Source organism: Lissotriton helveticus (genome assembly GCF_964261635.1).
Source record: "Lissotriton helveticus chromosome 1_1 unlocalized genomic scaffold, aLisHel1.1 SUPER_1_unloc_46, whole genome shotgun sequence".
Classification (NCBI taxonomy): domain Eukaryota; kingdom Metazoa; phylum Chordata; class Amphibia; order Caudata; family Salamandridae; genus Lissotriton; species Lissotriton helveticus.
This window is the reverse complement of record NW_027611688.1, coordinates 1,806,668-1,822,441: the sequence shown is the minus strand read 5'-3', so window position 1 is coordinate 1,822,441 and position 15,774 is coordinate 1,806,668. Positions and strand designations below refer to the sequence as shown.

At 47.8% G+C, this 15,774-nt stretch overlaps 1 protein-coding gene across 1 annotated transcript; it reads left to right on the top strand.

The window, feature by feature from the left end:
- Window positions 1–308: 308 nt before the first annotated feature.
- LOC144806105 (uncharacterized) lies at window positions 309–3,741 on the top strand. Its single transcript, XM_078672541.1, has one exon. The coding sequence runs from the start codon at window positions 1,417–1,419 to the stop codon at window positions 2,308–2,310; it is 894 nt and encodes a 297-aa protein (XP_078528667.1). The 5' UTR covers window positions 309–1,416; the 3' UTR covers window positions 2,311–3,741.
- The last annotated feature ends 12,033 nt before the right edge of the window (window positions 3,742–15,774 follow it).

Below are 15,774 nucleotides of genomic sequence, written 5' to 3'. Positions count from 1 at the left end.
TAATTTATTACAAGAATTACAAATATCTCACTATGTTCCCAGCCGTTGCCACAGAAATTGCAATTTGATAGTGTGGCTGCTTCTGAGAATCTGCGTTTCTTTCTTAAATATTTACTTCTTTTGCTCTCACATCCTTGATTTCCAGTGATCACAAGCTCCCGATCAACACTGTTTCACCACTATCAGAAATGCAACTCAAACTGATTTCCTGTCTTATTTTTGTTAATGCTTTCTTTGTGCAAAGTATAAAGTCACAAATATTTTGTCTTTGTGTTCATTTACAATTTTTGACTCCATTTCTACAGGTGACAGAAGCATGAACAGAAAAAAGAAGGTTTAAATTTAGTGAAACACAACGAAAAAGATTATTTCAAGGAAAGTTAAAACATTCTCGAGCTCTAGAGAAGAAACACATTCTATGTGCCAGGAATGGTGAGGATGTTGGAGCGGAAGAAACTGGTGAATGTGAAAGTTGTCAACTCCCTAAAGCAAAATGATCATAAATGTTTACCAAGTGTCAGTAACTGAGATTAAGGAGAACATTCGCCACAACTGATACCCACACAGAGCACTTGAGAAAACTCGTGTTCCAAATTCTGTTTGATGGTTTATGAGAACTGCATTGGAGACTTAAACCCTCCCCAACAGATCAGCATCCGTGGATGTGTTGTGATGTGACAGAACCGTCAAAAAGACTAATATCCCCGATTTACAAGTGCAAGCTTTTGACTCCGTCTCCTGTGATTCAGAGGAGAGAAAAGATTGTTTAAAAGAAACAAATTGTAACTGCTCTTTATTAGATGTTGTTTCGGCAAAGATGCCGGATTATCATTTCCAATATAGGAAGATTTTCCCCCACCAACTGTCTCTTCGGTTGATCCGAGTAGTTTCCAAGTGGCCTGAACCTTCCAAAGTGGATCATGTACTTGTCTTAGCCACTGAGCAAAAACAGCATATACTGCTACAGAAAGTATAAAAGGGGCCAGTGTTACACTATTGATAATTCATAAACCACCCTGGCATGCCCTAATTACCTGCCATTACTTGAATGAACAAACATACTTAACAGGCAAACACTAAAGCCCAAAGACCTTATAAGTGCCTTTAAAACTCCTAAATCAAATGTGATAAACTAGAATACCTAAATGAGACTAATTAAACTAGACAGAATTCACCCGGGCATAACTTGGAGAATATGAATCCATGAGGAGCATCTTAGTAAATACAAGGGGCTCCTCAGTGAAAGTTTATAAGACAAGTTAGATTGGTGCCTTTAAAGGTAGGAAAATGATCTCCAGGAAAAAACTATAATTAGTTAAATACATATGTTAAGAAGAGCATCTGAAATTTATTTTAGAAGTTAATGCTGAGTTGTAACAAACAAGTACATGATCAGAAATCAGATTCAGTCTTAAGATGGCATGTATCCAGGAACAAACCCAACTTGGAGAAACAAAGAACTCGAATGAGAGCAATGAATGTGAGAACAGCTTTAGCCATCAATCCCACCTCACTAAACATGAGAAAACTAGCACTGGACGAAAGCCCTATCAGTGTCCAGAATGCCAGAAAGGCTTCACTCATAAATCCAACCTTACGGTACATGAACGAATCCACACTGGGCAGAAACCGTATCAGTGCTCTGAATGCTGTAAAAGCTTCAGTAGCAAATCCAATCTCACTTCACATGAAAGAACCCATACTGGGCAAAAACCGTATCAGTGCTCTGAATGCTGGAAAAGCTTCAGTCATAAATCCAGACTTACAGCACATGAAAGAACCCACACTGGTCAAAAACCTTATCAATGCTCTGAATGCTGTAAAAGCTTCAGTCAAAAATCCAGCCTTACTGCACATGAAAAAACCCACACTGGGCAGGAACCGTATCAGTGTTCTGAATGCCAAAAAGGTTTCTATCACAAATCCGGTTTAACTCTACATGAGAGAATCCATACTGGGCTCAAACCCTATCAGTGCTCTGAATGCCAGAAAAGCTTCAGTCGGAAAATAATTCTCACTCACCATGAGAGAACTCACACTGGGCAAAAACCTTATCAGTGCTCTGAATGCCAGAAAAGCTTCAGTCAGAAATCCAGCCTTACTGCACATGAAAGGACCCACACTGGACAGAAACCTTTTCAGTGCTCTGAATGCTGTAAAAGCTTCAATCAGAAATACAACCTTACTGTACATGAAAGAACCCACACTGGGCATAAACCATATCAGTGCTCTGAATGCCAGAAAAGCTTCAGACAGAAACAGGCTCTCATTAGACATGAGAGAACTCACACTGGGGTAAGACCTTCTTAGCTCTCTGAATGCTGTAAAAGTTTCAGCCGGAAATCTGGTCTCACTCAACCTGCGAGAACTTACCTGGAAAAAATCTCGTCATTGTTCTAAATGCCAGGGAAGCGTCTACTGGAGATTCAGTTTCATTCAACAAGAGAGAACCCACAATGAGAAAGAAAATGATCTGTGCTCTCAATGTGACAAAAACGTTAGTTGTAAATGTAACCTTTCTACATAAGAGAGACAATGTGGGAGAGTAAAAGGTGCTCACTGTGAACCCTGAGGAGGAGCTTTCAGCATCACAAAACCTTTGCATGAAGCAGCCACAAAGACATTGATCCGTTGTTTGTCCAACAAACCGTCTACTGAGAAAAGCTCACAGTGTGGGATGGAAATGCTTGAATTAACCTCATTCTTTTGTAACTATTTGTGGCCTCATTCCATTCAGCGTGTTGTGTTTGCTGAGTGTTTATAAGCCATGACTGACCCACAAAGTCCATTTGATCCTGAACTTTGAGGCCACGCCCCCAAGGGTCTGGAATGCATGTAACTTCAAACTGTTTCCATCCTAAATGAGCTTCACCAGGGGGCTGCAGCAGGAGTCCCTTTGTCATAGGTCTCTATGGGACCAACATCTGTTCATATCTGTACCACGTAGGGCTCATCATTGAGAAAAACTAAAGGTGATGGATGGACTGGTAGCTAATCTCGGCAACATCCCACCACATCATTCTCTAGTCCTGTGTAACTACAGACGAGGCCAGCCATATGCAAACCATTCTTGGCTCCACCCTAAATAGTCCTAATGACTTCTGTTCCAATGGGACATGGCCTCGTATTACAAAGATGCATACGAGTGGCCTCTTTCCATCTTCTTTTTGTTTCAAATGGAACCTGCTATCCCCTTAACCATGCCTCAGGCCTGCCACGTTCCATGCTTTGGCTCTTATCATCAACCTTGAACCATCTCCATAACTTGGAAGCACCGAAGAATGTGCAGCTGTTGTAACTGCTTGAAGTTTCCCGCATGTTGATGGCCCTGGATTCAGGTTCAACTTGATAGCCCAACTCTACTCTGTGGGAATTTTGCACTTCAAGCCACTTCTGTGCAGCTCGTCACCTTCTGAGACTCATTCAGCCAAAAACCTTGCTTCAAATTCCAGTGTTAATCATCACCAGAGACTAAACGTATCTTTGTCCTCTCGAGCATAGCTACCGAAGTCAGCTACAATTTTGTAGGTGACTTCCTGATTGATTCAGTGGATCTGCTTTTTTTTTATTCATTTACCTTTTTGTTTGGTTTTGACAGTGGTTTTGCTAATTAGTAATGCTTAAATCACAGCCCTCCTTTAGATTGTGCTTCTGAATAATTATTAAATATTCTTTTTGATCTAAACTTGGTTTGAATCTTAAAGTTCCTTGTCTATTTTTAATAAACTGTATTGAAATTTGTGACTTCCACTGTTTTTCTTTACCTTCGAGTGCGCCTTAGGCCATACTGCTCAAGCCACGTTACCAAAAGCGAGCTAAGAACACTTTAGTAGAAGAGACATTTACCTTTGCTGACCAAAGTTTGGGAAAATCAAAGCAGGCTGACTCCAGAAAGCACACTAAGGTTACTCTCTTAGGTGGCATCTGTGCCACCTGTAGATGCAAAAAGCCAAGATTACGAGGGAAGCTGTTGGTATCTGTGCCCCAAGAATTTGAGACTGCCACCCTCTCAGTCTGAAACAGTTGAAAGAGCTAAAGATGCACCCGTCAGAGATTCATATCTCAGCAACTAAGACTGCTCACTGCTGCCATACAACACTCAGACTGTTACCTGAATCACAATCCCTGTGCAATGTACAAACCTTTACATAAACAAGTTGTGTTGCGCTTTGTGAACAGGCTTTCACCCCTCTTTCTATGTAAATGAGTTTCTGTGATCAGACACCCCAGGCTCACATTTCTTCTACTGCGGATGATAATATGAGAAATGTAACGATATCACAAACAAGGGCTGTATTGAGAAATAATCGTTTTCCAAGTCACACAGTAGTTTGTAGTTCTTTATTATTCTTTTAAATGTACATCTCCCATCCCGTTCCAAGGTAGAGTATAGTTTGCGAAGCGCGACTCTCTTGTGGCCCGCTCCCCAGATTAGGTCCATAAGAACAGAAACAGAGTCCAATTTCCTGAAGAAGCGCCAGGGCGGGTAAACTGGAGGGGGGGGGTCGAGAAGCAGTATAAATGTATTAACATCATTTTTGCAACTTCCACTCTACCCATGGGTCGATAGTGGCAGGGAGCCCCAAAATGACAGGGAGCTGCAAACATTGGACATCACCTAAGTTGCCCTGTATACGTTCTTTGTCGGTGTGGTAAGTTCACCCCTAAATACCTGAAGATATCAGGGTGCCACCCCAGTGCTAATTGGGGCAGCACTTCCTGTTGTAAGTTGCGAGTTTGCGCATGGGATTTAAGCTGGATTTGGTCCAATTTAGCATTAATCTAGAAGCCCTACCAAAATCGTCTAGAACATCCATCACCTGTGGTAGATACGAATGCACGATCCTGAGGTACACAAATGCATCATCAGCATACAGTGACATGTCCTGTCAATTTGGCTCGCTCGGTATACTGATTGCTGGGTCCTGTGAACGAAACAGGACAGCGAACAGATCCATGGCTAGGGCAAAAGTAATCGACAGCGGGCCTCTTTGCTGCATGCTTCAAAAGAAACTGAGATCTCTGCCTGTCCGGATGCGGGCCAGCAGGTTGGTGTATTAGTCAAAGCTGGGGCGGACGGGCGCAGCGGGCTCCTCAAAGGCAAGCCCATCTGCGCCCGTCCGTGCCATTACGAGACACGGGGCACGCCACCATGCCAAAAAATACATCTATTCTTTAGCCAGTCTCCTACATATGGCACCCAAGAAACTTTATAAGATTGAGGATCATTTACGGCAAAAGCTACAGTCCTTTGGGCTTTTAAACTCCAAGCCCCTGACTGCTGACGATATCCAACCCCGGGTGTACGATCTGTGATTCGTCTGATGTCATCAACATTAGGAACAGGCAGAGGCTTGGTTAAAGACCTCGATTTGATGTACCTTAATACCCGTTCCATGGTCAAACACCAGTTAGAAATTTGTAATACCATAGACACGAACGCACCGGATTGCCTGCTACTTACTGAGACTTGGCTCACAGAGGAGTCGTCACCTGACATCCTGGCAGCCCTCCCCGACAATTACTATATCCTACGCACAGACAGGCCACTAGGGAAGAGAGGGGGGAGAGTGGCTGCAATTTAAAAAAAAGAACTTCCCCCTCTGGCCTGTCTCACCTGGTAATTGCATCAGTAGATTCTCTTGTAATTAAACTTACTTTATACAGTAGCACGCTTATTTTTCTGATGTTATACAGACCCCCGCAACAATGCCTGACTTCCCCAAGACCCAATCAATCAATCAAGAAATTTATATAGCGCGCTACTCACCCAGGGTTTCAAGGCGCTTGGGGGGGGGGGTCCGCTACTGCTCGAACAGCCAGTTCTTGAGTTGCTTCCTGAAGGAGAGGTGGTCTTGGGTAAGACGGAGGTGGATGGGGAGGGAATTCCAGGTCTTGGCTGCCAGGTAGGAGAAGGATCTTCCTCCCATGGTGGCTCTTCGGATGCGTGGAACGGTGGCAGGGCGTGGCTGGTTGAACGTAGTTGGCGGGTGGGAGTGTAGAAGGTCAGGCGGCTGTTGAGGTACCTGGGGCCTAGGTCGTGGAGGGCTTTGTGTGCGTGGGTGAGGAGGCGGAATGTGATTCTTTTGCTGACGGGGAGCCAGTGTAGGTCTTCCAGGGGTCCGGCAATGTGGCTGTGGCGGGGGATGTCCAGGATGAGTCGTGCGGAGGCGTTCTGGATGCATTGGAGTCTTTTCTGCAGTTTGGCTGTGGTTTCGGTGTAGAGGGTGTATCCGTAGTCTAGTTGGCTGGTGACGAGTGCCTGGGTGACCGTCTTCCTGGTTTCGGTGGGTTCCATCGGAAGATCTTTCGGAGCATGCGCAGGGTGTTGAAGCATGAAGACGAGACGAGACCCTTGCTAATCACATTGCATCATTGATCACTGACTATGACAAAGTAATGATTATAGGTGACCTGAACTGAAGGCCAATGAGACTGATGAGGGAAAATCTTCCAGAGAGCTTTCTGAGTCCCTTGCCTGTCTAAACCTTACTCAACACATTGATACCCCTACGCACATTAAGGGCCACACCGTTGATCATGCGTGGTCAATCAATGTTAACTTGACTGTAGGAAGGTGGCTACCTGACTATGGTTACCCCGGATTTTTTGCCTGTGTTTAGCTGGTTTTTGACTTAGTTGACCTGGTTCCCTGCTAATCAGGGCCCCAGGCCATCTGCTCTCTCTGTAAAATGGATTCCATATACCCTAGGTACATACCACAAATTGGAAATGGACTCTATGTAGGAAGGTGGCTACCTGACTATGGTTACCCCGGATTTTTTGCCTGTGTTTAGCTGGTTTTTGACTTAGTTGACCTGGTTCCCTGCTAATCAGGGCCCCAGCCCATCTGCTCTCTCTGTAAAATGGATTCCATGTACCCTAGGTACATACCACAAATTGGAAATGGACTCCTTGTCAGCCCCTGTATAATGCACTATAGGTGCCCAGGGCATAGGAGCCACCAAGGCCTACCAGGGGCTGAAGCATATCTTTTGCCACCCCTGGCTGGTTCTTAAATTGACACAACTGGCTGATCACTCAGCTGGGGTAAGGTGGTGTAAACACCCCTTGCTTAGATATAGTATACCTATATCTAAACCTATATCTGGACACATATTAACCTGTGAGCCACTCCTATGGAAGGCCTCATCAATCCTGGAGGCAGAGTGCGTGGTTTCATGTGAGATGGAGCTCTAGCATGAGCTGAGCCTGTCTGCAGCTGTCGGGAACAAATCCCTAAGCTGTTTCAGGATAATGCCATACCATATACTATTAAGTGCCTTATAATCCTCGCGGTTATTTAGCAACTCTGGTTTGGCTTTATCAAAACATGTCGTGTAAGGTGTCATACGCTTTGGAATACCATCCCCTCGCCAGTTCTGGCGACGGGGATGGCATTCCACCCCTCTAGAGGGGTAAGACATGTTACTTCACTTTAATGCGGTTGATTTCTCCAAAGGCCTTAAGATCCACAAAATGGATGCCTCTGCCACAGACAAATGTCTGGACCCCTGGAGCTGACCGAAACCCAGTCAAGGGGGTCCTGGACAAAGGGTTTCCTGTCACAGGAGGGTGTCACCGCCCTCCAGACAGGAGATAGTGTATTGTAGCAGGGAGGTTTGAAAGAAACCAGACACTGCCTGGGGCGCACAAGGCTGCCCCTTGCATAATCCGGCCAAACCGGTTCTGGGGCACTCCAGCCCTCGTGCCAGGGCGGCCTGGATCAAAGGAAGGGGGTGTATCCACCCACTTCCTGGGTCCCACCCATAGGAGGGGACCTAGCAGGTAATCACGCCCCCCAGATTGGAATAAGAGTGGGAGCAGTGCCAATGCACATCAGATTTCCTGGAAGAAACATTTTGAAACGATATTCTGGACCCTTCGCCCTCCATCTCAACGTGGAAGCCCGAAGAATCTCCCTTGTGGTCAAGGAGTGACCACCCTGCAGCAGCAGGCACCATCCAGCCCTCGACGTCTACTTAGTTGCAGTTCCCGCCGGAACTCGAGCGACTGAGATCGACGAGATCAAGCCTGCCCAGCTTCTAACAGCCCGATCCACAGTCCATGCAAAGCTGAGACCCGTGGAGGCGACCGGAAGCGTGGGGCACGCCATCTTGAAGTGACCACGAGACGCTGACCGTGCAGCCCACGAGTGACCCTCGAAGCTGTACACCGGGGTTTGAGAAGCCCCCACCCTGAGCTACTCCTGAGCCGAAGTTCAGCCCTCCACACTCGACGAGTGCTGCGTGGGGCCCTTTGGCACGATTTGGCTCAACGCGTTGGCCCGGTCACTTGCCAGCTGGCTTGTGGTCCCTGTGCCGACGAACTACCGAAGAAGACTCGTGAATCTGGTTGCTCCAGATCCACACCAGCTCCCCTGAAAAGGAGCCCCGACTCTGACCTTCCTGGTCCGAGTGAGAAGCAATCTTCCGATCCTGCGTGGATTGCTCTTACCAAGGCTTGTTTGCTCCAAACCTGAAGCCGACTGCACCGACGGTGAGAGCCTGCGTGGGACAGATCGTGACCTGCTCCTGGACATCGCAGATGCCCCAGAGCCCACGTGACAGCGGAGAGAAGCTCCTCGACGACCACCTGATTGCGCCCGACATTGCCTGGTTCCGTCCTGGTTCCACCCTGGTCACTGCTGAGTGACCCAGACTCTGTCCCCTCTGCTTTCAGGTACTCTACAACTTGAGTCCACCCTTGGACTCCACCGGACACTTCGTCTTCACCCTGCCTGCAGCCCTTTCAGCTCCAAGCACCAAGAGCCTGCGTGTCAAAACCTGACGCCACTTCGACCCTGTGCACCCACTTCCTGTGGGTGAGGTAACTTTGCTCCGCCGGTGTTCCCACACTGGTGCACACCTCTAGGGTCTGTGTGTTAAGTTTTGTTCCTCTAGGTTCAGCGGAAGTGTCCTTAAACTTTAACTATTTGACTTTTACGCACCATTGGTTAACATTGGTGCATGCGTGCGCTTTCCGCACATCTCCCGAATCCCGAGGGCCATTCCCGACTTCAGCATTGCTTGTCCTGACTGCTCCCAGCGATTCCCTAGGCCCTAGGCCTAACCACTGTTCGAGTGGCCTCTCTTATACCACTTGTTTAGTATATGGTTTGAGTGGCCCCCCCGCCCTCATCCATAATTGTGCAACTTGTATGTTTAAACAGTGCTTTTGATTTAACGCTTGTGCCCCTTTATTCATAAAGAATACTGGGGATTGTTTTTAGTAATAAACACATATATTTTTATAATATATACTTGTGTGGTGTCCTTTCATTTGGTATTACAGGATTGTATGTGGTAAAACAGCTCGCTTAACACGACCTCTTAAGTTAAGCCTTTAGGCTGCTTAGTCCATGCTACCCCTAGGATAGCTTGTCTAATAAGGTTGACTTACAACCAGACACCATAAGGGGATTGTTTGGTCAGGTAGTAGGTGGTTCCAGAATTGGAAACATCCCCTACCAGGCCAACTTCTCACATTGGTGGCAGCGGTGGGATTTGAGCTTGCTGTTGTTTTACCATTGCAATCTTTATATCAAATTGAAAGATCACATCAAGTACCTCTAGGTACATATAAAATCAAAAGCTTAGCATATTAAGTTCTACTGAACTTAGTAGTTGTAGGTTGAAGGGAGTAGCACACCCCTGACTACAACTCACTAGCAAGGTCCAGTAGGAAAACACTTAGTGTAGGTAAGTGCACCACTTACACCTCACTAGTAACCATGTCTGACACAGGAAAGGCCTCAGGGTCTAGTCCTGTGACAGTTGACCCTACCCAGGCAACTTTTGGATATGACAAACTAACCCGCAGAGACTTGATTGCCTTGTGCAAAGCAAGAGGGTTAAAAAGGGGCAGAAGCCCCACCTGCCTAATCCTGGTAGAAATCCTAGAACAGGATGACTTAGAGAAGGCAAAAGCAGCTTCCCTAGATACAGGAACTGGAGGGAACCCCCCTGCAGTTGATCCCCATGAAGAGGAGGATGATGATGACTTGGATGAGGACTCAGATGTTGAGGACTTAGGAGTACAGGATCAGGGTAGCCAGGTTCCAGTTGGTAGGCTTAGCCAGGCCAACTTGGACCTACTGGGGAATGGAGAGGGCCAGCACCTCCCCAGAACCCAACATATGATTCCCCCAGGCAACAGAAGAGTGAGATCTCCCTCAGGGGACTCTCATCTTTCTAGTGCCTCCAGGGAATCAGAGAGAGGCATGAGTGCTTCTCAGAAAGCTGAGCATAGGGCTAGAATGAGGGCTGTCAGACTCCAGATAGAGAGAGAGGAGGTAGCCCTGAGTCAAGCTAAGCTTACCTTAGCTCAAGCTAAACTTGCCTTGGCAAGAGAGAAAAAATTGTGTGGCTTAGATGCCACTGGTGGCAGCAATATTCCTAAAGAGAAACCCAGGTCCTATGATAGTAGAAACCTGACAAAGATTGTGCCCCCCTTCAAAGAAGGGGATGACATCCACAAATGGATGACTGCTCTTGAGAGAGCCTGCATGGTACAGCAGGTTCCTGAGGAACAGTGGGCAGCAATCTTATGGTACTCCTTTTCAGAGAAAGGGAGAGATAAGCTCCTCACTGTTAGACATGAGGATGCAAACAATTACAAAGTCCTGAAGAGTGTTCTGATAGATGGGTTTGGCTTAACCACTGAACAGTACAGGTTGAAGTTCAGAGATACCCAGAAGACACAGACTCAGGACTGGACTGATTTTGTAGATTGTGCTACTAAGGCTCTGGAGGGTTGGCTACATGGCAGCAAAGTACATGACTTTACAGGATTGTATAATTTGATTATGAGGGAGCAGATCCTAAGTAATTGTCAGAACCAGCTCTTACACCAGCACCTGGTAGACTCTGATCTGACCTCTCCCCAAGAATTGGGAAAGAAGGCAGACAAATGGGTCAGAACCAGGATTAGGCCTAAGAATCAGGACAGTAACCAGAAGAAGGAGTCTACCAAGCCTCAAGATAAGGGTGGGGATAAAAGTAAAGAAAAGACTTCCCCAGGGCCCCAAAACTCCAAGGATGGGGGTGGGTCCCAAGACACTTCTTCAACTGAGAAAAAGCCCTATTGTTATCCCTGTAAACAGGTGGGGCATTACAAAACAGACAGCTGTTGTCCCAAGAATAACAATAAAGAAAATATACCTCCAAAGCCAGCTTCAACACCTCCTGTTACTGTCAGCAGTAATCCCCCAGGAAGTGGAAGCACACCCAGGAATCTGGGTGGGTTTACTTTTGGAAATCAGGTGGACCCTGGCCTATCCAGGTCCCCATCACCCAATGATCTTGTTTATGAGGCTGGCATGGGGTTTGCCAACTTCTCTGCTTGCCCAAATACTTTGAGCAAGTATAGACAAGAACCCATCATCAATGGTTTAAGAGTTGAAGCTTTTAGAGACACAGGGGCTAGCATCACCATGGTGGCTGATGGCATAGTCCCCTCTAAGCAACTTTTACCTGGTGCCACATACCAGGTAATAAACATTGATGGCGTCCAAACAAATCATCCCATGGCAGTAGTAAGTCTCAGCTGGGGAGGTGTCACTGGCCCAAAGAGAGTGGCAGTGTCCCCAAACTTGCCTGTAGACTGTCTACTGGGGAATGATTTAGAAATCTCAGCCTGGGCTGAGGTTGAACAGGAAACCCATTCTAGAATGGTGAATTCCCATGGAAAGGTTAGTGAGGCTGTACTGGCTACAGCCCCAATCCAAGATGTCCTTCCTGAAAAGGTTGGTAGGGCTGAGAAACTCTCTGCCCCATCTTTAGCAAAAGCTCTTCCTGAACAGAATAGCAAAGCTGTTATGATAACAGCAGAAACCCAAACTGAGTCTCCTCCTGAAAAGGTTGGTGGGGCTGTGATGGCCACAGCCCAAACTCAAACTGACATGTGTGTTGTGAAACCTGAAATGATGGATAACTCCACACAAACTGAGAGCATGGAGGAGGAAGAGAAATCTCCCCCTCACCAGACTTTAGGACAGGATCAGCCTCCTCAGGGAACTGATCTTACCCCTGATGAAGGAGCTGCCCCAGAGGTGGTTGGGCCTAGCCTGACAGAACCTCTGATGTCAGTGGACCCTTCCCAGGTGGGACCCAGTCTGGAGCAGGTAACCTGCCCCTCTCTCCCTTGCCTTAGCCAGCCCAGGGCTGCAGAGGACAAGAAGGACAGTGAGACCCGGAGGGCCCCCTGTCAAATAAAGCACCCCCATCAAAAGATTAGGTGCACCAAAACTAGTAGCCCTAGTAAGGTGAAAACTTTAAAAACTCCTAAGGGAGCCCCCTTAAAAACAGTTAGGGACCTCCCACAGACGGATTCTGTTGGGCACAGCCAAACCTGGGACCCAAAGGGCCCAAACCTGAACTGTCCCTCCAGCAAGCCAAACAGAGGGACCCAGCCTCCAGCTTTAGGTAGCCAGAGGTTGACCCTGAGAGCACAGTGCAACTCAGTTAAAGAAAGAAAGGCACACATGGTGGAAGATAATTGGAGGAAGCCAAGCCCTAACTTAGTAGAGCCTCACTTCAAAACTCCATATCCAAACCAGCCTTTAACTTTGCATAAACACACCCAAGGTAGTGATTCCCTATGGTGGAGACCCTCTAATACCCAAAGGGTGAGGGACTGCTTAGTGGACCATGAGACAGGGGGTACCCATGCTAGTGCAGGTACTTCCTTATATGGCCACTCAGGCAATATAGGCTTACCTGGCCAAGGATAGCCTTATCTCCTTTCGTTTGGGGGGGGGTTATGTAGGAAGGTGGCTACCTGACTATGGTTACCCCGGATTTTTTGCCTGTGTTTAGCTGGTTTTTGACTTAGTTGACCTGGTTCCCTGCTAATCAGGGCCCCAGGCCATCTGCTCTCTCTGTAAAATGGATTCCATGTACCCTAGGTACATACCACAAATTGGAAATGGACTCCTTGTCAGCCCCTGTATAATGCACTATAGGTGCCCAGGGCATAGGAGCCACCAAGGCCTACCAGGGGCTGAAGCATATCTTTTGCCACCCCTGGCTGGTTCTTAAATTGACACAACTGGCTGATCACTCAGCTGGGGTAAGGTGGTGTAAACACCCCTTGCTTAGATATAGTATACCTATATCTAAACCTATATCTGGACACATATTAACCTGTGAGCCACTCCTATGGAAGGCCTCATCAATCCTGGAGGCAGAGTGCGTGGTTTCATGTGAGATGGAGCTCTAGCATGAGCTGAGCCTGTCTGCAGCTGTCGGGAACAAATCCCTAAGCTGTTTCAGGATAATGCCATACCATATACTATTAAGTGCCTTATAATCCTCGCGGTTATTTAGCAACTCTGGTTTGGCTTTATCAAAACATGTCGTGTAAGGTGTCATACGCTTTGGAATACCATCCCCTCGCCAGTTCTGGCGACGGGGATGGCATTCCACCCCTCTAGAGGGGTAAGACATGTTACTTCACTTTAATGCGGTTGATTTCTCCAAAGGCCTTAAGATCCACAAAATGGATGCCTCTGCCACAGACAAATGTCTGGACCCCTGGAGCTGACCGAAACCCAGTCAAGGGGGTCCTGGACAAAGGGTTTCCTGTCACAGGAGGGTGTCACCGCCCTCCAGACAGGAGATAGTGTATTGTAGCAGGGAGGTTTGAAAGAAACCAGACACTGCCTGGGGCGCACAAGGCTGCCCCTTGCATAATCCGGCCAAACCGGTTCTGGGGCACTCCAGCCCTCGTGCCAGGGCGGCCTGGATCAAAGGAAGGGGGTGTATCCACCCACTTCCTGGGTCCCACCCATAGGAGGGGACCTAGCAGGTAATCACGCCCCCCAGATTGGAATAAGAGTGGGAGCAGTGCCAATGCACATCAGATTTCCTGGAAGAAACATTTGAAACGATATTCTGGACCCTTCGCCCTCCATCTCAACGTGGAAGCCCGAAGAATCTCCCTTGTGGTCAAGGAGTGACCACCCTGCAGCAGCAGGCACCATCCAGCCCTCGACGTCTACTTAGTTGCAGTTCCCGCCGGAACTCGAGCAACTGAGATCGACGAGATTAAGCCTGCCCAGCTTCTAACAGCCCGATCCACAGTCCATGCAAAGCTGAGACCCGTGGAGGCGACCGGAAGCGTGGGGCACGCCATCTTGAAGTGACCACGAGACGCTGACCGTGCAGCCCACGAGTGACCCTCGAAGCTGTACACCGGGGTTTGAGAAGCCCCCACCCTGAGCTACTCCTGAGCCGAAGTTCAGCCCTCCACACTCGACGAGTGCTGCGTGGGGCCCTTTGGCACGATTTGGCTCAACGCGTTGGCCCGGTCACTTGCCAGCTGGCTTGTGGTCCCTGTGCCGACGAACTACCGAAGAAGACTCGTGAATCTGGTTGCTCCAGATCCACACCAGCTCCCCTGAAAAGGAGCCCCGACTCTGACCTTCCTGGTCCGAGTGAGAAGCAATCTTCCGATCCTGCGTGGATTGCTCTTACCAAGGCTTGTTTGCTCCAAACCTGAAGCCGACTGCACCGACGGTGAGAGCCTGCGTGGGACAGATCGTGACCTGCTCCTGGACGTCGCAGATGCCCCAGAGCCCACGTGACAGCGGAGAGAAGCTCCTCGACGACCACCTGATTGCGCCCGACATTGCCTGGTTCCGTCCTGGTTCCACCCTGGTCACTGCTGAGTGACCCAGACTCTGTCCCCTCTGCTTTCAGGTACTCTACAACTTGAGTCCACCCTTGGACTCCACCGGACACTTCGTCTTCACCCTGCCTGCAGCCCTTTCAGCTCCAAGCACCAAGAGCCTGCGTGTCAAAACCCGACGCCACTTCGACCCTGTGCACCCACTTCCTGTGGGTGAGGTAACTTTGCTCCGCCGGTGTTCCCACACTGGTGCACACCTCTAGGGTCTGTGTGTTAAGTTTTGTTCCTCTAGGTTCAGCGGAAGTGTCCTTAAACTTTAACTATTTGACTTTTACGCACCATTGGTTAACATTGGTGCATGCGTGCGCTTTCCGCACATCTCCCGAATCCCGAGGGCCATTCCCGACTTCAGCATTGCTTGTCCTGACTGCTCCCAGCGATTCCCTAGGCCCTAGGCCTAACCACTGTTCGAGTGGCCTCTCTTATACCACTTGTTTAGTATATGGTTTGAGTGGCCCCCCGCCCTCATCCATAATTGTGCAACTTGTATGTTTAAACAGTGCTTTTGATTTAACGCTTGTGCCCCTTTATTCATAAAGAATACTGGGGATTGTTTTTAGTAATAAACACATATATTTTTATAATATATACTTGTGTGGTGTCCTTTCATTTGGTATTACAGGATTGTATGTGGTAAAACAGCTCGCTTAACACGACCTCTTAAGTTAAGCCTTTAGGCTGCTTAGTCCATGCTACCCCTAGGATAGCTTGTCTAATAAGGTTGACTTACAACCAGACACCATAAGGGGATTGTTTGGTCAGGTAGTAGGTGGTTCCAGAATTGGAAACATCCCCTACCAGGCCAACTTCTCACATTGACTAACCTGGCAGTACTACCCTGTGCTTGGTCTGATCACTATATCAATAATTTTATTCTGCTTGCCCCCCCCCACCCTACCCTGAACTCTAATCCCTCACTCTCAAAAAGCACTTATAGAAACTGGAATCGGGTTGAGCTGGATAAACTAGTAGAAACTCTGTTTACAGAGCAGCCGGTATCAGAAGGCAATCCTGATAACTGGGAGAGTAAGATTAACGATTATCAAAATAAGCCTTCGAACTCCATGCACATCTACAGACCAA

Bases quoted from the DNA above. Each gene is read 5' to 3' on its own strand.
- LOC144806105 (XM_078672541.1), top strand. From the start codon at position 1,417: ATGGCATGTATCCAGGAACAAACCCAACTTGGAGAAACAAAGAACTCG.